Below are 25,494 nucleotides of genomic sequence, written 5' to 3' on the forward strand. Positions count from 1 at the left end.
GCCAGAATGAAGGTGAAAAGGATAGCCGAGATTGCTAGCCTATCCACTGGTACCACTATTTCTATTTTACACGACCGCCTACACATGTCAAAAGTCAGTGCAAGATGAGTGCCGATTCTTAATTTTTTTTTTCAGTATTGTTCTTTCAGATATTGAATAAATTATTTTTTCTTTTTTATTTTTGCACCAAAACAGGCCAGGAGGCCCAATTACAGTGGTGAATTACATCGCAGAACACCCAGGCTTGAGAAAAATCACAATTATTTTTTTGTGTACTCACCGGGAATCGAACCTGGAACCATCCGTGTGTAAGTCAAGCATCTTGACAACTACACCACGGAGGCCGCCTAAAGAAACTATTGACAAAATTGTTACTAGGGATGAAACCTGGGATCATCACTATAATCCTGATAGTAAGCAGCAGTCGGTTCAGAGCACCCAAAGAAGTTCAAGGGGACACAATCCGCAGGGAAGGTCATGGCTACAGTTTTCTGGGATTCCCAGGGAATTTTGCCGATAGATTACAAGAAAAGGGGCACCAATATCACTGGATAATACTACTCTAGCATCCTTTATCAATTGAGGGAGGCGATCAAAGAGAAAATGCGGGGGAAATTGGGCAGAGGGATCCTGCTCCTCCAAATATATAATAATTTTCCAGTTTTTATACTCTTTCTTGGACCAGTTGGTTTTGAGGGCTACTAATAGATTATAGGGCCAGTAAATGCCTAGACTTCCATATTTTACTCTCTAAAAGATTCTCCATCTATGTTGTAACTTGTTAATCTTAACTCCCTAGGGGGTGAAATCCAGTTTTTGTCTACAAGCATTTGGACAAACTCAAAATATTGTCTAATAAATTAACGGTTATATCTCGGATTAAAGTGAAATAAGTGTGAGGGAGGAAATCCAGCCAGTCTGCAAGCATTTGGACATAATCAAACATTGTTGAATTACTACCTGGTAAAAGAAGAAGTATAAAAATTGGAAAATTGTTTTCAGGCGTTGCCTAGTAGGTGATTTGGTTCAGCCGGATGAATCTCACCCACGTGATAAAGGTTTCAGCTCTTTTACTTCACAAAAGTCAACAGATGGAAGAGTTGAGGAAATGTGGATGTTCAAACATGGGCAGAATGGTGAATGTTACACAGTGTGTAAAGTGGCCACTTAAACCAGCCAATGACAGATCATAAGCCCTGTAAATGCCTAGACTTCTATATTCCCTTCTCAAAATTTTTTTCCCTCTCTGTTGAAATAAATTTAAATATGAAATAAGTGTTTTTACGTGGTGATTTTTTTGCAAGTACAATAAATGTTATCTTTATCAGATAGTTCATTCGTTGCTTACAACACTTTGATGATTTATTATACTTCTTTTTACACATTACATTTTATATTGAGGTAACAAGATTACATTATTCAAAAGAAACAAAAAAAAAGAGTACAAAGTAAAAATCCACAAAGTTCGTAGTAAATGAAAATGATGCCACAAGTAAAACGGGGATCATAAAAAGATAAATATTTTTAAATTATAGAGGCCCTTTAAATAATATAATCCATTGCCCTAGCTCCGTCAAATTGTATAGTAATACACTAGTAGTTATCAATTTGTAATATTCTAGGTATCTGTCTGTGACATACTAGGTATTTGTTAGCTCTAGGTATCTCTATCAGTAACAAACGAAATCTCCGTCTGTGGCATACTAGGTATCTGTCTGTAAGAAACTAGGAATTTGTTTTTAACGCTCTAGGTGTCAGTTTATAACGCTCTGGGTATAAGTTTGTAAAGCTCTAGGTATCTATCAGTAACATAAGTCTCAGTCTGTAGCACACTAGATATCTATCTGTAAGAAACTAGGTATCTGTTTGCAGCGCTCTAGGTATCAAACCCAAGTTTTTAGGTATTTACGTCTGCTATTCTAGGTATCTGACACTTGGAGTATCTGTCTGTGCTGCTCTAGATATTTGACACTTGCAGTATCTGTAAATGCCGCTCAAGGTATCTGACACTTTGAAGTATCTGTCTGTGCCGCTCTAAGTATCTGACACTTGAAGTATCCGTGTGTGAGACACACTAGGTATCAGCAACAAGCGGGCTCGCAACCCATCCCTACCTCTTGGGGTCCTCGGCTGTGGCGACACGGTGCTTGGCGAGGTGGCGCAGCACGCGGCGAAGCGGCGCCCCCGCGCCGGCGTGCAGCCCCGAACAGAGCGCACGCGCAGCTGGCCCGCAGGCGCGCCTGCCCTCAGCGGCCACCAGCCACGCGGAGGCCATGGCCGGGCACAACCGCACGCGCTGGATGAGCTCCGACAGCACCAGGGCATCCTGAAAACAACAGAAGAGTTAATATGAGGCGTGATAAAACAAAGATGGCATTTTAAAATTTTTTCGTTTTCAGTAATATGCCATTAATGTATTTTTGGTACTTTTCTCAGACTGCAATGATAATTATTCATTACTTTAGTTAATAATTGTTGCCAGAAGTTACTTACTGCTACCATAACGCCATTTTTCCATAGGGGTAGGCATGATGGAGAGGATGGACTGTCACACACGTCTATATCCTGACATCATTTTTAAACATATTTTATATATAATAGTTGCAAATACAATAGTATATATAATAGTTGCAAATACAATAATATAAATGCACGTAAGTAGAATTGTAAATAAAAGATAGCATTTAAAACAAATTAATACAAAGCAGTTATTTACAAATTGAGAAGTCTGAAAAGATAAACAGTATAAAAATCATATTGACAGTTATAAAAATACTGATAAAAAAAAATATAATTTGGTAATAGAAATATTTTGAACTAGTAAAAAAAAACTAAGAAAACAATACATATTAATAAAGTAATTAAAACAATGTTTAATAACACTAAACGATAAAAGAAAATTATACATAAATATATATATATATATATATATATATATATATATATTATTTAAAACTAATACTTAGGTAAATAGAATATACAGTCGAACTCGGTTATAACAATCACGGAAATAGCGAGATCTCGGATGTAACGAGGAAACGTTAGTTAACATTTTAGTTCATGGTTTTCTCCATACAATTATTCACTGTTATAACGAGCTACTTACTTACTGCTGCTTTTTTAGTTTATGAATGACATGCTTGTTTCGGGGGTTTTTACGGGTTTTTTTATAGATTTTTTAATGTTCTAGGCTTATTTCAATACACAATAAACATTTCAAGTTGGTGATATCAAATGAGTTCTAGACCAGACCAGAAGATTTTAAAAATATTATCATTAACAATAGAATGTAAATTTAAAAAATATATATATTTTGTTAAATGAATTGCTATTTTCCCCTTTTCTTTAAAAATTTGTTCAGAGCGGGTTTTGTAACTCAGTGACTCAATCAAATGGTTAGTATTACAATTTGCTGCAAAATATATAATGTATTTTGTAGATAATTTCCATTCACAAAGACCATACAAAATAACTGTTAGATAACAAACATCACATTGTGACCTTATCACAGTACTGATCCATACGTATACAGTACACTTTATAACATCACAATACAATGATATGTAAGCAAGTACCATGGTCATATTTAATGAATACGACAACTCTATAATTTATGCCATACATATTACATATCAGACATTTAGGTAAAGAGTTACAGTGGATCCTCTAAATGACTATATTCTCGTTATTTACAATATTGAAATGTAAGTTTTGTATATAAAAACACTTTGCTTCTAACCACTTAAAATATATTTATTTACCGACCGGTTTTGAAACCAAACAAATTTCCTTATTTCATTTAAATTATTTATTGACAATTCTTGATGGAATTCCATTGTAATGGTGTAATAACTTATATTTCCATATAAGTTATTAATTTAAAAAATACTTGGTACACTTCCACTTATTTATTTTGACCAATTAGCGCTTTCACCCTCTAATGGGCATCTTCAGACTGCTTAATATTATACAGTGTAAGGGTAATTTATATAAAACTAAATATTATCTTAAGTGTCGGTACATTTAAAAATAAGTTGAAAAAGATACAATACGCAATATTGCAATGGAACAGAGTGAGACAAATTATTGAAACATGTGTTGGCGGCGGTGTACTTTAAGAAAATATTCTATTATTTGAAATATATTTATTGTTTTATTACAATGTACAGGGTCTAACTAAGGGGGCTAATAAGGGTGAGTTTTTAAATTCTATCTACTGATTTATTAAAATTCTATCACTATTATTTTTAATTCCTTTTTTTAATTTTTTTTTTTTTAATAAAATATTAAAAAAAACAAATGGTTGTTTACTTCTGCGGTGGAGAAGTGAGGAGAACTCGGTTGTCAGAGTATCAGACTCCCCCTTCCCCACTCGTTTCTCCCCTGCAGAAGTAAGCAACCATTTGCTTTTTTTTATATTTATTTATTTTTTAATTTTATTCTTTCTAAAAAAATATTTTTATGTGCCAATATGTCTTCTTGCTTATACTGATCATCGTGGTTTCAGATGTGACAGGGTTTAGTGAACACCCTGTACCTCGATAAAGGATCACGTGTAGCTTCAAAACCGGTAGGTAATTTTGAATTAAAAAAAGTGGTTAAAACCAAAGTGTTTTTTTATTTTATGTTAATTACATACTGTACAACAACAAAGCTGTTTCAAATATAAATTTTATATCATTGATTTATTTATCAGTTGTAATTTTTCAACTTTATTTCTATTTGAAATCTTACTATTTTTTAACACCATAACGCAGGGTAACATGGTTATGTCGTGTTGTGGGCCGGCGTGTTGGGGAGCTATCCGGCGCGTGCCACTTCTATGTATTTCATATGGTTAGAATCACACAGTTCTCGCGTGATTTATCGTGGTGCCACGACACACCATGCGAGAACAGCGTAATTCAGTTCGTATAAAATACATACAAGAGGCACGCGCCGCATAGCTCCCCATCACAGCGGTCCACAACACGACATAACAACGCAACCCTGCCTTTAGACCTGTGTCCAGTTGTGACAAATTCGTATTATATTTATTACACATAAAAACAATGATTCATATATTATTAATAAGGACATAAGTACTTATTCGTAATTTAAACATAACAACACAATAAATGAATAAAACAATAAACAGAGATGTAAAACTTTTTTAAGAAGGGTAAATTAAAGTCTAAGCATTTACAAAACTTATGACCTGAGTGATTATAATATATCGGTAGTCAGATGGCAGGAGGGACCATCTGTAATTTTTGAAAATATTCAGGAGAGCTGAAATACGTCCCAATTTCAAGACTTTAATCCACAAACTAAAATATTTTAGTGTTGCTTTTCAATAATAAATTACCATTCTGAATCGGATTGTGGTCCTGTGGCTAGTGTCTCGGACTCACGGACCAAAGGTCCGTGGTTCGAATCCCACTCTACCCCAACTCCATTCCACTTTCTAATAGTGAGTTATTTACAACTCGTTGAAAATGGCCCTCAAAATGAAATATTTGTGTAACACATAAGAACGCAAATATTTCTTTTTTAAAAAAAAAAATGACGCTGATTTTTTTATATTTTTTCTGCTTGTATTTACTGAAATAATTATTAAAACTTTTGAAAACTTAAACATAGACAAAAATACAGATGGTCCCTTCTGCCATCTGACTATCGATATTATGACAGTAAAAGACTCGAGAGTAATAATGCCTAACCTATAGAGAAGCCCTATCACTATGTTTCATAGAACGCAAGCGATGTTGGTTTGTTGGTTAGCAACCAATTGGTGGCCATTTTGTTTTGTTTGACAACAAACCATAACGGTTCTGTCGGATGCTTTTGTCGCTGTGCTTGGCTTTGTTTGTAAATAACTTGGATATTTACGTTATAATAAATAAAAATCGACTGTGGTGAATTGCAGTATGTTTGGTTGCAGCAGTAGGAGCGTCAAAGGTGTTAAAGGAGTCAGTTTTTACAGGTAATTAATTTTGAATATTTTCCCATGATTTACATTGAGTTTTGGCATTTATTGTCCCGATACGTGTATTATGTTGCTTAAAAACTTTCCTTATATCAACATATTTACTTCAGATACTATTTTTTCTCAATTTAGGGGATAAGTTTATGAATTAAAGTATGTTTACTGTTGATAATGACAGTCGATTAAGGGCAATATGTCAGGGCCCGCACTAAGCATCCATATAAAGTTTGAGTCTTTTTCAAGTAGAGGTAGATTCAAATTTTACTCGAAAATGGCAACGTTAACCTTGAAATCGTATCTTAAATGACGTGTCCAAATTTCAGGCCGTTACGACTCGCCGTTTCGGAGATGTGACAGACAAACAAACAAACTCAACACGGGACTTCCGTGGAGCTGGGATTTATATGTCTCAATAAATGTAACATAAATATATTGTGACTCACAATATACTTGATTAAAGTGACAGCTGCCAAACTAATGACACTAGTGATGGGAAATTACTGATCACTGATCATGTACCGATCAAATAAATTTTATCAGTTTTTTCATGCAAACATGACTCTGTTTCCGAATATTGATTAAAAAAATGCAAAAAAGCCTACATTGATCAATTTGTCTCATCTCTTAACATTTTTGCAAAATGACGTAACCTTGTAAGAACGTCGTTAATAATTTTGGTTTTAAAGCTAATTTAATATAATTATGTTGATTTATATGTCAAGCATTGTATTAAAAAAATAAATTAACATGCCAGATACTAATGATTTTTCGTGTCAATATAAATCACTCCTTAGACGTTACTGCAAAGTTATGTCCTCACTTTTGCTGACAACTGTCATTCTAATCAAGCTATATTTTAAGGACTATAAGAGCATCCATCAAGTCGAAAACACTCGTCCATGGTTCCGGTTCTATTTCACACACAGAACTGTATTCTTTGTCCGCGCGGATAATATACTAATATAAATAATAGAAAGATAAATTCAAAACATTTTTTAAATATTTTCGAAGAAATAAAAGTCTATTTCATTTTACAGATATTTCAATGAAAACTAAAAAAACGATTAATTATTTCATAATATTGCGATAAGTATTCTCTAGTTGAACGTGATAAAACTATAATAGGTTAATGTATTCATCGATGTGTTTCAACAGCGTGTTTAAAATAAGATAACAAATATTTATTCACCTGATATCTCAGCACTTTGTGGGCGTCCACAAATACTGGCGCCAGCACGTAGTCCGTTCGCTGGCAGCATGCTGATGAACTGAAGTCTCCTTGGGCGAGAATCTGCTTCAAGTTGGACCGCTGTTGGTTGCTGGTCCAAGTAGCCTGGGCCAACTCCAAAGCGCTCCTTTCCACACGATCATTCAACGACCGCAGAGATTCCAACTCCGCTTGCACAAAAAGCTTTTCACTCCGCAACTCTTCAGCCAGGCCGATAACATCGAAATACCCTTCCGAAGTAGACTGCATTGTTAAACTTCAATTATGCATAGCACAAAAAACTACGAAAATATCTCACGGTCACTCGCCAAACTTCGTTCACAACAAAGCGGAAATGTCAAAAGAAAAGTTAATTATTCTAATTAATTATTGTGACAATGCTGAATATCGGTGTCGTGACAACGCGAACTCATCACTCGCGAGAGAAATCAGACCGTCCAGTTTCACAATTAGAGCACGCTAACTTTTCTCGTCTTCACTTTATATTTACTAGACAAAAATATTTTTACATATACTTATGTCAAAATGCGTTGAGTAAAATCGCGCAAAACTTGTTTAGTCTCAGTATCAGAGGGGATATATTTGTTATGTATCGATCGCGAAAGGTATTTAAATTACTATTGAAAAAGGTTGACTATATCAATTTCAAGACAATAATACGCCCCTAAATAAAATTACAGTAATCGCGAAGAGCGAGACCGCCGCAACATAGAACTTCCATTTTGTTTTTGGTTTTTGCTCAGTTTAGGAGTTTAGTCACAGATTATGCTACAAGTTTACTTTTGCAAATCTTCAGTCTTTACATGTGTTGTCAATGTTAAAAAAAAATGGCAACTCTGCACATCGTATTTATCTACGAATGAAACTAAAGGGGCAAAATAAAAGAAAATAAAGCAAAACAAACTTACGAAATTATTCTACTTCTGTGTGAAGTGGAAAAGTAATGTATTTCTTTCATGTTATAATAGAAAAAATGTTATATTTCGATTTTTGCATTTTGCTTTTTTAATTATACAAAAACATTTTATAAATCAACGAGTAATAAAAGTTGTTTACGAAACAAATTTATAATAGATAACACCCAAAAAGTAAATATCTAACATTTTTAACATGAAAATAGCCATTCTTTTGTACATTATTATTTTTGTAAATTATTTTTATATGGCACCATTTTTGTAAGAATCACCTCAAGGGCGCTGTACAATAAATATCCCAACACGTTTTCCAGATACATAGTGTATCAACTATTGAGATTCAAGTTTCTCGTTTCCAATTATAATTTAATTTGATAACAAATAAAAATAGAAGCTAGATTACATCATGTCTTGCAGCGACGAAGCGCATAGACGGTTGGCGTTATTGTAAACCCTATAAATTTTTAGTTTGAAATAATTTGAGAGTTTATGACAAAGATTTACTTAAAAAATATTTATTAGCAGAGTAGTAAGTTAATAAAGTGTTCATGATAAAAGTATTGTATTATTGTATAATATAGTTATTGATCGGTTGAATCAGATTATTCAGAAGGATTTTATACCAGCACTTTCATTTATCAGTTAAATAAAATGAACACCCAAATGAATGCATTTATCCATCGCAAAGTTTACTTACTTAATCCATTACCGCTCCCTGGGTGGAATGTGTGGTGCCCACAAAATCTCTCCAGATCTCTCTGTTTGCGGCCAACTTCCATGTTTCCTCCAAGTCAAATCCATGTGCCGTAGTTCAGACGTGAATTGCCGACGAATCGTTGTGTCATGTAAGATGTCTATGACTGCGAGAACTAAATGCCTTGTAAAATAGGCAAGCGTGGTAGCTTTCGGAAGGTATCAGTTATATGTGGTCTAGCCAGCCGCATCACCTCCACTCGGTGAAAATTGCATCCGAAAGTTGCTGCTGCGTCCGCTGTTTTATTTGTAAATTTATTGTAAAGTCATACTAAGGCATAGATTATTAGTAAACTTTTATATTTTAAGAAGTTCATTTGAAAGAAACATTAGTCCATATTCACGTTTGCCGAGATAATGGGAAATACATTAAAATATTTAATATAGGATTGTTCCCGAAAGCTGTAATAATTTTATTCAAATTTTTGTCAATCAATAGATAGTACAGCTATAAGGGTTCATAAGGGAGCTTATCATTGTGAAAGGTCAAGTTATTCAAATTAGTTATTATTAAAAAAATGAATCGTTGATTTCCTTCGGGAGACTACTGATGTTTGTGAACGCAGTTCTGTGAAACAACAGAATCTGTGGAAACAGCTGTCATTATTTGTCAACACACCAACTGTCAACTTTTGACAAAAATCTAACAAATCCAATTTCCGGGTTTCCCTATCGGAGCCGCAGCCGCCTTCCACTTGCATAAAGTAGATAAACGTATTCCATGAAAATGATATCTTTAAGTCTTATCAATTCGTATCTTTTTTATGTTGATACGATATAAATCTAGCTTTAATTCATATTTATTTCAACTATCTACCCGTACGTGTCTACATTCTGTCCAAAAAATACACTTAAAATTTAAATGGCGGGAAATATTTACTACAAAATGTTTCGTTGAAATAGTGTTTTGTTAATATTTGTTTGTCTTTTACATTATACACGTGCAAAATGTCTGAAATTCAGACATGGTTAGAGTGTTTGAATGAGGCGCTAGTAAACAAAGACGCAAAAGACGCCGAAAGGGTTATATTGAACATCTCGTCGTATTTTGAAGAAGGAAACCTGTCGCTTTCGGAAATTGGTAAGATTCTATTGAAAATATTTACGTATATATTATTATCTATCTATATATGCCCAGAGGTATTTTTTTGGTTAAACTGGTTTGACTTCCCTACAAACTGCGTGGTAAACCGCGCTGCGTCCCGTGGGCCGCACTGCAAACGCTAATGCTCGCCGCTGTGGCTAAGCACTTATCCTTTTTACAGTAGACATATTTTTTGTAATCTAGTCAACATAAAAGTAATTTTTTAAAACCATGATATTGTGGCTGGGTTCTTTTCACCAAAAAGGTGTTCAAATGATCCACCAAGCAATGAGGAAGTTCAGTGGTTTTAAAAACATATATTTGTCAAAATACTATCACACTAAGTCATAGTATTATTTTATTTTTTATCGAATACGATACATGATAATAATCATCGCTATGATTTTTACAAGTTTTGTAATTTTGTGCACTGAAATCAACCTTGGCAAATAAATGTTTGTCGCAACAGGCAAAATTAGCAGTTCACAATGGAGTGCTGGTCAGTGGTGTAGTCAGGCCGGAGCGCACCGGAGCGGCGCTCCGGCTTTAGTCAGGAACAAATAAGTCCTGGTCCTGGTCCCAACTCTGATGTATGGGAGCGAAGTATGTACTTGGAAAAACAGGGATGAAAATAGGCAGAATGCTGTCAAAATGGGATCTCTCAGGCGAATGTGTGGTAAAACTATGTACGATAGATGCACAAATGTCGAGATCCGTACATTATTTTAGGCTGAGATAAAACGCTGATGTTTCCATGACTGATTTAAGCTGTGAGCAACTCAATAAACTTGAACGACTTCAGAATACATGCATAAGGTACATTTTTGGTCTTAGGAAATATGACCACATTTCTGATTATCGTAGGCAACTGAAACGGCTCAAAATTAGACAGCGGAGAGACTATCACTCCTTCTCACTTCTGTTCAATGTACTTCATAGTCCTAACGCTCCTATATACCTGTGTGAAAAATTTCAACGCTTATCAGTTCATGGTTTACCTCTTCGTTCTCATTCTCAAGGCACTCTCTTAATACCCATACACAATTCCTCTTTCTTCTCTAACTCATATAGTGTCCATGCGGCTCGACTGGAATCATCTCCCATCCACCATCAAAGATGTTACTACATTATCTCTGTTTAAATCACGTCTGAAGAAACATCTCCTTTCTCTTCCTTAATCTCTCCTCCTTTCCTTTTCCCTCTTTCCGCTTTTTTCCGTTTTCCCATTGAGTAATAGTTTTGATTTAAGGTAATTTATAAACAAATACGTTTATTTCTATTTTTATATATTTTTAACTTTTTAATCTTTTTTTTTTCTATTGAATATGTTCTGTAACTTGAATTATAAAAATAAAACTTTTATTTTAATGGTTGGTTGGAAGAAATTGCCATTTGGCAATAAGCCCGCCAATGTACAAATAACATTATGTACAAAAAGTTAAATAAATAAATAAAAGATAGGCATTATCGACAAAATAAAGAAAGGAGCTCTGCGCTCGTTTGGATATATAGAGCGAATGGACAGCTAAAAATATTTACAGTGCAAATGTTGATGGATGCAAAAATAGAGGAAGACCGAGAAATACATGGCATGACTATCCAACAAATACTTAAAGATGGACATGTCAAAAGCCAGAATAATGCACAAGAAGATTTATGAATGTATAGGAAGCGAAATCTGTATGCAAATATAGAGTGATGTGGCGTTCTATCCTCTCTGCTTACCCTTACGGAGAAACGGCGTTATGGTGTGTTGTTGTTGTTTGTAATTTTGAAAATACTCCGGCCATGATGTTGCAAGTTCTCGTCGGTTGGTTCGGCTGACATTGAAAAAGAGAACCCCGTATGTATGAGAAAACGCTAAACTTTGCTGTATAGTTAAATGAATACGAATTTTGCACTCTTCCGTCAGTTTGTCCGGACTTGGGTATCTCATTGGGAGCGCCTCAGATGCGCGGACGCCTAGGTGGGTAAAATATAGTGGGACAGGCAACTGTTCCTGTGGGATGCTCATTCAGTTGGGACTGTGCTTCCTTCCGAGCGGAACGCACATGTTCTTTTGTTTTGTCCTTCCCTTACAGGGGTGGTATTCGGATCCTCTGCCTCTGACCACCCAGGGAGTCCTTCTTTATCCAAAGTCGTTCTCTTAATGTAAATACCCGTGTTTTTACTTATGTTTTGTGTAAGTTATGTTTGTTATGTTACTATAGTTTTAAGAAAATGTTTTTGTATATTTGGATACGTTTATTTATGTAAATTGTTTGTTAACAATTTTTTTTGAATAAAAAAAAAAACAGAGGCGTTGAGGGGATCCTGAGGGGTGGGGACGACGTTTTGGCCTCTGTCCATACATCCTCCTCCCCCCTCCTTAATCTGCATAGAGTTTGTATTCCTTAGGAATATTTATAATAACTTTCCTCTATGCGCAGCTGACAGAGAGTCCCCCAGGACTCTATAATAGCTGCAGGTGGATGGTGGGCTTAAGGGTCTCCCCTCAATGTATAGTTAAATGTTCTAATTTTTATCACACGCAAGAAAACATTTTTTATATTCAATTTCCCGTAGCACTCAACTTCCTCATTGTAATAAGTAAAAAAATATGTTGAATAATATTTCAGATGCGGCAATCCTTCACCTGTTCAGTAAATCATCTCTTCTGAATTTGAACTTCAAGGGTCTCCCGAGTTTCATTGATATAGTTTTCACAAAAAAAGAGTTTGCAAAAGTTGTCTGTGATATATTTAGTCTGTTTGCATCTCTACTGGATAGTTTTGGTCCTAAACTCGATGAGTATGTAGAAGACATTATTTCGGTGAGTATAAAAACATAATTGATTTAAATTATGAATGTGACTAATATTTTTGGACGAGTTTCATCTGACAGAATTATTTCACCTGCTACGCAATGTCTAAAAATCATAATCAAATTGTTGAAGATCTGGGCATCACTTTTGTGAGCTCCCTGACATTTCATGATCAGATCGAAACAGTTTGTAGTAGTCCGTTGTAGATGTTGGGATTCGTCTTGCGTATTGCCAGGGTTTTTGGTAGTACACGAGTACTGAGAATTCTCTGTAACTTTGTGCGAAGTAGACTCGAGAGTGGCTCGATGATTTGGGGACCGTGTGAGTTGAAGTACTCTCTTATGGTGGAGAGGGTTCAGAAGAAATTTCTTTGGTTTCTCTACATGAGGAAGTGCGGATATTATCCATGGCTTTATTCCACTGAGTTCCTCCAAGGTATGCTCGGTTACAGCAGTTTGAAGACCAGAAGGAATGTGTATTTAACTACACACTTCTTTCGATTGTTGCGCGGTGTAATGTTTGAATAATTAATGATACACTAAGTTATCCCATGTTGGGTCATTATCAAGTACTCTTTATTATTGTTGTAAAAACACTTTGACTTTACACTTATGCACAGATCATATTTATCCAGACAAGTACCTACTCAGTGTTGCTATAATACATAACATACCTTTCCATTTAAGTTAGTAACAAGCTAACCATAATCTAATAACACAATAAACAAATAAAACAATAAATCATAACATAAATGTTCTTCACTTCATATTAATTTCCGGTGCCTCATTTCTTGGTAGTTTGTCACTACCTTGGGCTACCTCCGATTCTTCTATACTTCGCATTCTTTTCAATGCCTTCCCTGCTTGCATGTTTGCTTCTTCTGAGGTGCTTGGAATTCCTATAATATCTGCCCACCTCTCCTGCGGAGGGATCTCCACCATATCATCTTCCTCTTCTTCTTCTTCTCTACTATATTGAGGTTTAAATTCCTCCATTCTGGCATTTTCCTGGACCTCATTGTCTTCTCCATGTTTTAATTGATTTACATGCCTTCTTTGTGTGTCGCCATTATCTAGTTTTATTTCATAATTAGACGTACCAATAATTTTTGATATAACTCCTTTACTCCATTTATTAGACTTTCCGTACTGTCTGGCCCACACTTTTTCATTTACATTAAAATCACGTATTTCCACATTTTGATTATATTCTTTTTGGAATGTCTGTTTAGTAATATCTGCATGTGGATGAAACTTATCAAATCTTGTTCTAAATTGTCTTTTATTTAACATTTCTGCGGGTGTTTTCCCTGTGCTTGTATTTGGTGTCGTTCTCAAATTATATAATATTCGCGGCAACTTTACAGACCATGGTAAATTACTCATTTTTCTTAACTTTGATTTAAAGATTTGGACGTATCTCTCTGCTTGTCCATTCGTTGCTGGATGGTAAGGTGCTGTCTTCACATGTCTGATATTGTTCTCTTTTAGGAAGCTACCAAATACCTCCGATGTGAATGCTGTACCATTATCAGATACCAAAGTTTCTGGCAACCCTTGCGTTGCAAAAATATCCCTTAACGTAGCAATTACTGTATTACTTGATACGTCTTTAGCAATTTTAATTTCTGGCCATTTGCTGTAGGCATCTACCAAAATTAAAAACTGCCTACCTGCAAAAGGTCCGAAAAAGTCTATATGCAATCTTGCCCATGGTTTACTTGGTGTAATCCACTGATGTTTGATTGAGTTAGGTTGCTTTCCTTGCTCTTGACAAATATCACATCTGCCCGTTGTTTTCTCAATATCAGCGTCTAACCCTGGCCAATAGAAATAACTTCTTGCTATTGCTTTGGATATGACGATGCCATCGTGTGATTCATGTAATAATTTTAATAGATTGCTTCTCATTGACAATGGTATGATGACTCTACTACCATACAACAAGCAGTTTCTTTGAATAGATAATCCATCCCTTTTTTTATGATACACTTTAGCTTCCTGTTCAACGTTTTCTGGCCATCCTTTTAATACGTTATAATATACTTTTGATAGCACTTTATCCTTACGAGTGGCTTCCGCAATATCTCTACAATCGTATGGGAATGTTGTTGGAGTATCTTCCAAAAGTAAGACTTCTGCTGGGTCTCCTGGTTCTTTTATTTCTTGTTCTACCGGCCATCTGCTTAAAGCATCCGCATTGCCAATCTTATTTCCCGGTCGATGCTCAATACAATAACTATAATTATTTAGAGTCAAAACCCATCTCAACATTCTAGGTGATAATACTTCTGGCATTCGTTTTTCTGCATTGAAAATACCTAACAAAGGCTTATGATCGGTTATTATTTTGAAATCTCTTCCATATAGAAATTGCTGAAACTTCTGTACCCCAAACATTATCGCCAATGCCTCTTTATCTATTTGAGCATATCTTCGTTCATGTATGTGCATCGTTCTAGATGCCATCATTATAGGCTTTTCATTTCCATCTGGCATCACATGTGACAAAATAGCTCCAACACCATATTCACTTGCATCACAGCACAATACCAAAGGCTTATTACTATCATAATGAACCAAGGTGCACTCTCCTGTTAATTTTTTCTTGGCTTCTTCAAATGCATTCTGTTCCTTTTTTGTCCACTTCCACTCCTTGTTGTTGTCTAACAATCTGTATAATGGCTCTAATGTATCTGATTTTTCTGGAATAAATCTTTCATAAAATGTATATAAACCTAAAAATGCTCTAAGTTCCTTAGTATTACGAGGTGTTGGTGCCACCTGTATACATTTTACTTTCTCTTCCGTTGGGTGTATTCCCTTATCATCAATTAGATATCCTAGATATTTAACTCTATTTGTTCCAAATAAACATTTTTTTTCATTAAGGTGCAGTCCATTCTGGTGTAGGATTTTCAACACTTTCTCCAACCTATGATTATGTTCATTCCAATCTTTTCCTGATATTAATATATCATCTAACATAACTGATACGCCCTCTATATTTGCTAGTGATGTGGACATTAATCTTTGAAATATGCCCGGACATGTTTTAACTCCAAAAGGTAACCTATGCATTGTAAATAGTCCCTTAGGTGTATTTAATGTTAACAATTTGGCTGTCTCATCATCCACTTCCACTTGCAAATATGCTCTATCTAAATCTAATTTTGTGAAGATTTTACCTCCCGCTATTGTTGATAATGCTTCATTTATTGTGGGTAAAGGATATGTATCTAAATTAGTTGCTTTGTTGATAGTACATCTATAATCCCCACATAATCTTATACTACCATCTTGTTTAACAATTGGTACTATGGGCGTCGCCCATTCTGAATATGTTATTGGTTTTAATATTCCATCTTCCGTCATTTTGTCTATTTCAGTATTAATTTTTTTTCTTAGCGCCAGTGGTGTGGGTCTACATTTCATGAATATGGGTGTAGACTTTCCTTCTAGTAATTTTATTGACACTTTCGGTCCCTTATACTTTCCCAATCCTTCATTAAACATATCTCTATACATTTTTTTTATATCTTCCAGAAGCAGTCTGTCTGTTGTGATATTGTGTATCTCATGAATTCCTTCAACTGTGATTCCCAAGTCTGCAAACCATGCTCGTCCAAGTAGACTCGGCCCACTTCCTTTTGCTACTAACAGAGTTAACATCTGTTTATTTCCATTATATTGGACTTCTACCAACATCTCTCCCATAATCTCTAATCTACTTTTCGTCCAGGTTTGGAGTTTGGCATTATTGGGCCTCAATTCAGGTCCTCCCTTTGGCCACAACTCTCGATAATATGTGTAACTTATGATGGATGCGCTAGCTCCTGAATCTACTTGCATATCCACCTTGACTCCGTTTATACCGAGTGTTACATAATATGGAGTCACCTTTGCACTCCCCCATGCATGATACACGCCACACATGTCATCGCCGTTTTCCTCTACATTATTATTATTATATTTATTTTTAAAACAAATTCTTTGTATGTGTCCTCTTTTCATACATAACCTGCAAATTGCCTCTTTGAAACGGCACTCGCCTCTATGTTTCTTTCCACAATGTTTACACTCATATATCTGCATATTATTTTTCTTATTCACACTTATTTTGTTTATTTCCATCGGTTCGCTATTATCTTCACTGCTCAAGGTTGAAAGATGTATTGTCTTCAAGCCCCTTTTTGCACTTTCAAAAGCTTGACAGATTTCTACTGCTCTTTCATAAGTTAATTTCTCTCTCGTTAATAAGTCTTGTTGCAAATTTTTGTCATTCACGCCGCAAACCAATCTATCTCTTAATGTCCTTTGTAAATCCATGAAATTACAATGCTTACTTATTTTTTTTAACTCTATAATGTAGGCATTTATTGACTCCTCAACTTTCTGTTGCCGGTTGTGAAATTTGTAAGATTGTATGATTTCGTTAGGCTCTTTATTGTAGTGTTTGTTTAATACATGCAGAATTTCTTCAAATGTAACTTCTCTGATGTTTTTAGGTAATATTAATGCTACTAACTGGTCGTAGGTTTCTTCTCCACAGTTTGCTAACAGGTTGGCCTTTTTGACATTTTCTTCTAGTATTTGATTTGCTTCCAGAGCAAAACAAAATCTGTCGATATAATGGCTCCAGGTTTTACCTGGGCCATATTCACTAAATCTTAGTGCCATTTTCCTCGTCGCCAATGTAATGTTTGAATAATTAATGATACACTAAGTTATCCCATGTTGGGTCATTATCAAGTACTCTTTATTATTGTTGTAAAAACACTTTGACTTTACACTTATGCACAGATCATATTTATCCAGACAAGTACCTACTCAGTGTTGCTATAATACATAACACGCGGTATATTGACAACCCTGAAATTATGCGGAGCATTAGATTTTATGTTCCGGATAATTACCTTAGCGTCAGCATAGACTGTTTCACATTCCAATATACAGGACCAACCTGCCAATGGTTATGCCTGTTGGAAAGGCTATCTTTATGTTGAACAATATTACTTTGGACGTTGACATTTTTTTCATCTCTGAGGGAGTTTTTCGTTACAAGATTCTCTTACTTTTTTAACTTATTATTCTCTGGATATTATCTATAATTATGTGTTATTTTTATATATACCTAATTTTCCCTTATTATTTTAATTATTTCTATATGTATGAATTAAGATATTTTATTTTGTAATGTACATACGAGTATATATGAATAAATAAAATTGAATTATCGTCATACAATCCGCCATTTTAGACGGTATCAATTCTTATGTTCTTAATGGATATCTCTGACATCGACAGCACAGGCTGTTTTACATCCCGGCTTTCAGAACCAGCCTGCCTCCGGTTGAGATCGACATCTTTCACATCCTATGTTTAAGAGGCAAATACTCTTGCTATTAGAGAGTATTATACCTTAATAATGTTGAACAATTGCACGAGGGTTTCTGGTCTGATATGTTGTCCCAATATAACGGCTTAAATATTATATTGTCAGCCTCATGGTGTAATGATTAGCGCGTTTGCCTGTCATGCAAGAGGTCTCGGGTTCGACAACCGACATGGTTGATATGAAATATTTATTTAAAATGGTGTTTTCACACCGGCAGCTCAATCACAAATAACTATCGACGTGCTGATAAGCGACGTGATAACAATTTCTCACCATGATTGTTTATCGTGTTCACTATCACAATGAAACATCTGTGAACACCTAATATTAAATGTCAAAATATTTACGTTTTGCAACGTATAATCCTGCTGCGCATTACATATTTGAATTTCACCGGTGTAAATACGGAAAATATTCCAAAACTGCTATTTTTATTTATTTATTATTAATCATGCTATTTATTGCATTAAGCCGGCGGTTAGCAAGCCAAATCTCAAGAAAAGCAGTCGCCGTCGTAATTGTCATTTAATTTTCACTTTTTTGTATAAGATACTCCTTACTATTTTGCAAATGCAATATATTGTATTATTTTTTATCGTAAACGCCGATTTTTCGCCAATTAACTGTATTTATTTAAGAGAAAAACAAAAAATAATCAGACACGAGCGTTGACTTAGAGATTACACACGTGTTGACTTATGACTGCGATAACTTAAGCATGTTCATTATTGTTCATTGTGATCGCTCAAATGCTTAGCATGTTTTTAAGCACGTCAATAGTTTTTTATGATTGAGCTACAGAATATTTCTTAGTCCCTGGACTGGTACCTGAAGCGTAAAACTGATCATCTTACCAATGCAGTGCCCTATGCACCATTAGGTGCGGAAAGGAAATGATGATGATGAAATATAATGTTATTTTGGTAAAATAAATTGAATTGAAGAAAAAATGAATTTATCCTCCTAGACACAGACCATCCCTAAAAATACTTTTTAATTTTTTTGTTTCTTGTACCAGTTGGTTTATTCAATGAAAACATAAGTATGTTTAAATATTTATCTATTTATTTTCCAGGGATGTCTCCGAGTTATGAAGAGTGCTTGTGGCGTGAAAGAGAAAGAGAAGTGCCTAATAGTCTTGACTTCTATTGTGGAAGGATCGTGGAAAGACCACCTTGAGCCCCTGGTAACGTTGCTGATCAGCCAAGTGTCCAGGAGATTAGAAAAGCCGTCCATTTTGGCCCGACAGCTAAATATTATAGGTATGCTTCCGTGTTATCCCATCGCCAACCAGCGCTCTCACCTCATTTCTTGTCAATCCCGCATCCCTACAAGACACTTGAAAGCCAGGCCACTGCCACACCTTAAAGACACACCTTATAGGAGGCTGCTGCGTCCATTCTCAGACGCAACATTATTCTTGTAGATGGTAGTCAGCGTTTTGTTTAGGTGTTTAGTGGGATTTGTATGTTACATAAAAAGTTAGTAAGGCCACGTACAATTATTTGCTATCATTTAATTAACGCTGGCTGAATGATAAATGGGATCACTCACAAGAGATCAAAGTCAGAATAGAGATGGCGCGAGACTGCTTTTTCAGAATGCGTGACCTTCTTTGCAGTAGAGACTTTAATTTAGATCTCCGAATGCGCATTGTACGATGTCACGTTTTCTCAGTACTATTTATGGCGTCGAAACGTTGACACTCACCCAAAGCACTTCAAAAAAGATCGAAGCCTTTGAAATGTGGTGCTACAGGAGGATATTAAAAATCTCCCGGGTGGACAGAGTCCGAACGATGACGTTCTCCGACAGATGGAAAAAGATAAAGAGGTACTGAAGACCATAAAGAAAAGAAAACTTGAGTTCTTTGGGCATGTGATGAGAGGAAAAAAGTATAACATTTTACAAGTCATTCTACAGAGAAGGATTGAAGGAAGATGCAGTGCAGGTAGAAGGCGCATCTGTTGGCTTAAAAACTTGCGTGACTGGTTCCATTGCAGCTCTCAGTCCTTGTTCAGGGCAGCTGCCAACAAAGTAAGAATTGCTATGATGATATCCAACCTCCATCGGGGAGATGATTGATGAAGAAGAAGAAATTTTAAAAATTAATTCCATCAGGAGAAAAATTTGGACATACTCAAAATATCGTTTTATCATTAGTTTTAGATGTCTGGCTGCGGCGGATTCCCACCCTATCTATTATTATGCGTCAATTATTTTTATTCTTTAAATTACATATTATGTTGTTTTGCAGGAACTCTTTGCCAGCGCTATCCGGAACACATGGAATCACACTCAGATATAATTATCAGATCTTTGCTTATTGTTCTACAAGAAGATAAAGCTAAGGTTAGTATGTAGTCCTCTTGCGGTGAATATAATATCTCAATACTAGTAACAGCAAAAACAAAAACGCATCATGCCATTCCCCTGTGAGGGTAAACGTAGAAGATTGAATCTTTACATTCTGACCTCGTTTCTCTACCTGCATTCATATTATCATGCACGGATGCACATTCCAACTTTTGTCATGCTCATTTTGAAATATCATGCAGTGTCTTTCTCGGTGTTTTCTTGTTTTTTAAATAGTAAATATGTTTCTTATACTTTGTTTTTTTATACACTCACTTTATTTTTACCAACTAGTTTCGGTAACCAACTGTTACCTTCTTCAGGGTATTTTTATAACTAAACATACATAAAAGAAACAGTGAACAAATTAGTGGGTGTCGATAAGGATGAGGGAGGGGGTAATTGTGTTTAAGACGGGGGAAGGGAAGGGAAGGGGTAATTGCATTCAGAGTAGAGTTCGATTTTATAGGAAAAATATTAAAAATGGGACTAAGACTTAAGTTTAATTGATTATTAATTATGTCTAAGTTCTGTTTTACCGCTTTTTTTATTTCTAAAATTTCAAAAAGATTAATTAGTTTATTTTTATTATTTAAATGCAATATTTCAATTCCATTTTCAAAATTAAAAGAATGATTATTTGTTATGTATGTTTAGTTATAAAAATACCCTGAAGAAGGTAACAGTTGGTAACCGAAACTAGTAGGTAAAAATAAAGTGAGTGTATCAAAAAACAAAGTATAAGTTTTATTTCTCCGAATTTAATTTAAAATGATACACAAAGTTATTGCAGAAAATATTAAAAATAAAATATGTTTCTATTCTCTGTTATCCAAAGTGGCAAACGGTGATTTTGTTTACAGGTAAGCTACAAAAAATGATCGTAAATTTGTACCTAGATAGTACAAAATATATAAGTTATATACAGGTTTGTTAAAACCTGTCATGTGGTTTTTATTTCAAGATAACTAATATTTTTTGTGTTTTTATTGGCAGCTGTCATTTCCAGTAATGGAAGGGTGTTTTGCTGGGTTGTCAGGGTACATGCAGATGCGTGATCTGGAACCTTCCATGGCGCATATTGTGTACAAGGGGCTGGTTGACTTCTCCGACCCCAGAGAGCAGCACAGAAGAGGATTTGCTAGAGGTTAGATTGATTGATTTATTTGTTTGTCCATGTTTAAACTATATAAAGCATTAACTCTGTGGTCAAACATTTTACTAAATGTTATTAAATATTTGTACACTTACCGACTTTTCTATGTCTACCGGTTTCGAGACGTACCTATCTCTTCGTCAGGACACCAATTAAACCAACATGCAAAACTCACTATCCACCTTCACCATAGTTGTTGCACAAAAATATAAAACCAACACGACATGCATTTTCATTTCCACAACTTCACAATAATAATTTCTCCGAATTCGCAAATCACCTAATCAAGTTAAATCATGACTTTAATAAAAATACAGGAGCTAAAATCTTACATTCAAATAATAAAGGGTTAAAAGTAAATAAAATGGAAATATTTCACACTAGGAAGGCTTTAAAAAATAATGTTCCTTTGATCAAACAAACTTTCAATACAGTCCTTTTTACGATGTTCCACTGTAATGGTCGCCCTATTAAACCTATTAAGCTTACCCCCTTCCTCCATCCCCACTACTTTTTTCATTTATTTCTCAACCAACATAATATTTTCAAAATTTAATCAGTGCATGTTTGTCATAATCAGTGCATGTGCTTATTGAAATGCATGTCATGTTGGTTTTATATTTTTGTGCAACAACTATGGTGAAGGTGTATAGTGGGTTTTGCATGTTGGTTTAATTGGTGTCCCGACGAAGACATAAATATGTCTCGAAACCGGTTGACATAGAAAAGTCGGCAAGTGGTAATATGTGCAAATGACATACTGATCAAGCAAATAACAATTGCACAAAAAGCTCTAATAAAAATTATCTAAAGAGTCCCAATCAGAACTAGCTCCCTCGGTATATTTGAAAATCTTTATGTAAAATCTATAAAACAACTTTATGCAAAAGCTTTGTTACTATACGCACGTAAACATTATTCTCCACCTTCCGTTACAAATACAAGAGTTACTAGATACTCCACCCTGATGCTGCAAAAAAATAAAATAGTAAATACAACCTTCGGTCAAAGAGGATTGGCCTACTGCTGGGTTAAAGTGTACAATTTACTTCCATTATCCATAAGGACAATTAGTAAGTTCTCACAATATAAAATTGCCATTAAGAAATGGATAGTGGAGGTGGGTTGCACACGGATCGATGGGTGGATCAAGCCAAATAGGCAAAATGTGTGTACTGTTTATGAAATTTGTTCTATTGGTCTATATATATTGGTTATGTTTTTTATGATTATTTTAGTTTTTTATTGTTTATTATGTTAATGATAATTAGGTTGATTGGATTAATTACGTTTTTTTTTATTGTTATTATTATGTTAACTTTGTTAAATAGCTAATTTCAGGCATGTTTCACATTTTGTAAAAATTTTCACTCGGCACGGGACACCCCAGTGAGGAGGGAACATTATTCTGTATAAAAAAAAGAATACAAACAATGTAAATAAATAAATAAATATACAAATATTTATTCGCATTTAGTACATATTTGTATTTATCTTATAACTGTTTTACATTGTATGTGTTTATTTGCTGTACTGTAGTTTTTGTATAGTTACAATCATTTTCAATGATTCTATTATATCCTGTATTTGATTATGTCTGTAATTAAATTTGTATAATTTATATTTGATGATTTTTATGCAATTTTGATGTTATTTTTCTGGATTGTTATTCTATTGTACGACGTGTTCTTCATCTCTGTTCTAATATGTTAATATTAACAGCTCCCTGGGGGGTTGAATGCAGTCCTTTGTACAAAAATTTGGACAAACTTAAAACATCTTAATAAATCTATCTGGTCCAATAAGTATAAAAATTAAAAATCATTTTCAGACATTGCCTAGTATGTAGGTGAAATAATTCAATCAGATGAATCTCACCCGCATCAATAAAGGTTCAGCTGTTCACATCACAAACATCAACAGACGGATAATTTGAAGGTATGTCGATGTTAAAATATAGGCAGAATGGTGAATGTTACACAGTGTGTAAAGTTGCCATTATGAAATTGATTGGTTTATCAACCAATGACAGGTCATAAGCCCTGTAGATGCCTAGACTTCTATTGATAGACATCAATTGTCATTTTAGGAATAACTATTCCATCAATGTTTTGAGTATGTCCAAATGTTTGCAGACTGACTGGATTTCCTCCCTAGGTGGTTATTTCAATCTAAATTTGTTGCTCTGTAGCGGAAAAACATTTTTGAAAAGAGACTATGGAAGTTTAGGCATTTACAGAATTTATGGCCTGCCGTTGGCTGGTTTAAGTGGCCACTTTACACACTGTAACATTCACCATTCTGCATATGTTTAAACATCAACATTTCCTCAAATCTTCCATCTGTTGATTTTGTGAAGCTAAATAGCTGGAGCCTTTATCATGTGGGTGAGATTTATCCAGCTGAACCAATTTACCTACTAGGCAACGCCTGTAAACAATTTTCAAATTTTTATACTTGTCGTTTTACTAGATAGTTAATTTAACAATGTTTTTAGTATATCCAAATGTTTGCAGACTAGCTGGATTTCCTCCCTAGGGAGTTATTTAGATCTAAATTTGCTGTCCTCTCAAAAATGTTTGCCCTCTCTGGTGCAACAAATTTATAATTATTCCATAATTAAGTTCAAGCCATTATTTTCCAGGGGCCCTTAATCTTATATCCAAGCACGGTCCTGCGTTCGCTGCCCGACTAAGCGAGGACCTGCTCTACTGGCATCCGCTGCTGGTGAAGTTTGTCAACCAGGCCAACTCCGAGGACCGAGTGACCGGCTGCCGGGCCATTCACTCTCTGTATGAGAATGTCGCCGCAGACTTGACAAGCCGAGGGCCCTGCGAATTCACACAAAAAACCTTGGCAGTGAGTATGACGTACTCTAGTGATTGCTTTAGTCTGGACTTCGTGCGACTGTACCAAAAATAATGGCAGTTTTGTGAACATGTACTGTATTGGATACTATAATTTTTTTTTAATACTTCACAAAAATATATTACAAAATTGAATTTACAGTGTATTCCTCACTGGGAAAACCCGTGCCGAGGAAGATATTTTCCAATTTTATTTTAATGTGAAATATATATTTTTTACATAATTTATTTATTTATTTAATGAATTGTTTTAGATTTTTTACAAAGATATACATAAAATAATTTAATTCAAATACAAACACATTGTTACAAGTATCAACTAAGTGTAGGTAGCTTAGCTTGGATTATCAGAATTTTAGGCTGACTATTGTTTCCGAGTTGATTCCATTTCTGTCCATTACCATAATTTTTATTTTCTCTTTGAATTTCGAATATGTTGTGTCGCGAACAGTTTTTGGCAGACTGTTGAAGGATTTGGGTCCGAGATATAAGTGGGAACATTGACCATAAGATGTTCTCATTCTCGGCACCGGTTGCAGTTCTTCAATGGCTTCCCGGGTTCCTATGTTTTTGGCTTTGGTATTGGTCTTGTGATTGAACCAATAACATAGTAAAACCCTATTGAAAATTTGAATAACATCCATAACAGCCGCTGCTTCGAACACATGTACTGACCTGGTGACAATTGGCAACTTTAACATTGTCTTAAGAATTCTTTTTTGAGCTACTTTTAGGGGGTTAAGTGGGGTTTAGATGCTGATCCCCAACTTATGATCCCATACTCTATTTTTCTATGACATAGCGCAAAATAGACTGTTATTAAGCTTTATATATTTAGTACATTTCTCAAATTGTAGAATAAGTGCACAAGTTTTTTATTCGGTTTGCGGTTATATCTGTGAGTGTGAGTCTACTATGGTGTTGCAATCGAGCAATATGTGTAATAAGAGACTATGTATTGGAACGTTG

The 25,494-nt window shown here is 34.9% G+C and overlaps 2 protein-coding genes across 2 annotated transcripts in view; one reads left to right on the top strand and one right to left on the bottom strand.

Annotated features, from left to right (window-relative positions):
• Positions 1–8,003, bottom strand: part of Gapvd1 (GTPase activating protein and VPS9 domains 1) — a 49,183-nt gene extending 41,180 nt beyond the window's left edge. The window contains exons 1-2 of the mRNA XM_088224166.1: positions 7,158–8,003; positions 2,115–2,326 (exon numbers count right to left, since the gene is read on the bottom strand). Of these exons, the coding sequence (XP_088080292.1) occupies positions 2,115–2,326; positions 7,158–7,445 (500 nt within the window). The 5' untranslated portion in view covers positions 7,446–8,003. The remainder of the gene's footprint in view (positions 1–2,114; positions 2,327–7,157) is intronic.
• Positions 8,004–9,450: 1,447 nt separating this feature from the next.
• LOC148283005 (DNA-dependent protein kinase catalytic subunit-like) overlaps positions 9,451–25,494 on the top strand; it is a 104,930-nt gene continuing 88,886 nt past the window's right edge. Inside the window, exons 1-6 of the mRNA XM_088224176.1 lie at positions 9,451–9,944; positions 12,566–12,759; positions 19,223–19,409; positions 20,405–20,499; positions 21,499–21,649; positions 24,303–24,517. Of these exons, the coding sequence (XP_088080302.1) occupies positions 9,812–9,944; positions 12,566–12,759; positions 19,223–19,409; positions 20,405–20,499; positions 21,499–21,649; positions 24,303–24,517 (975 nt within the window). The 5' untranslated portion in view covers positions 9,451–9,811. The remainder of the gene's footprint in view (positions 9,945–12,565; positions 12,760–19,222; positions 19,410–20,404; positions 20,500–21,498; positions 21,650–24,302; positions 24,518–25,494) is intronic.

Source organism: Micrasema longulum, unplaced genomic scaffold (assembly GCF_059751315.1).
Source record: "Micrasema longulum isolate JH-2025_06_02 unplaced genomic scaffold, ASM5975131v1 h1tg000271l, whole genome shotgun sequence".
NCBI classification, from domain to species: Eukaryota; Metazoa; Arthropoda; class Insecta; order Trichoptera; family Brachycentridae; genus Micrasema; species Micrasema longulum.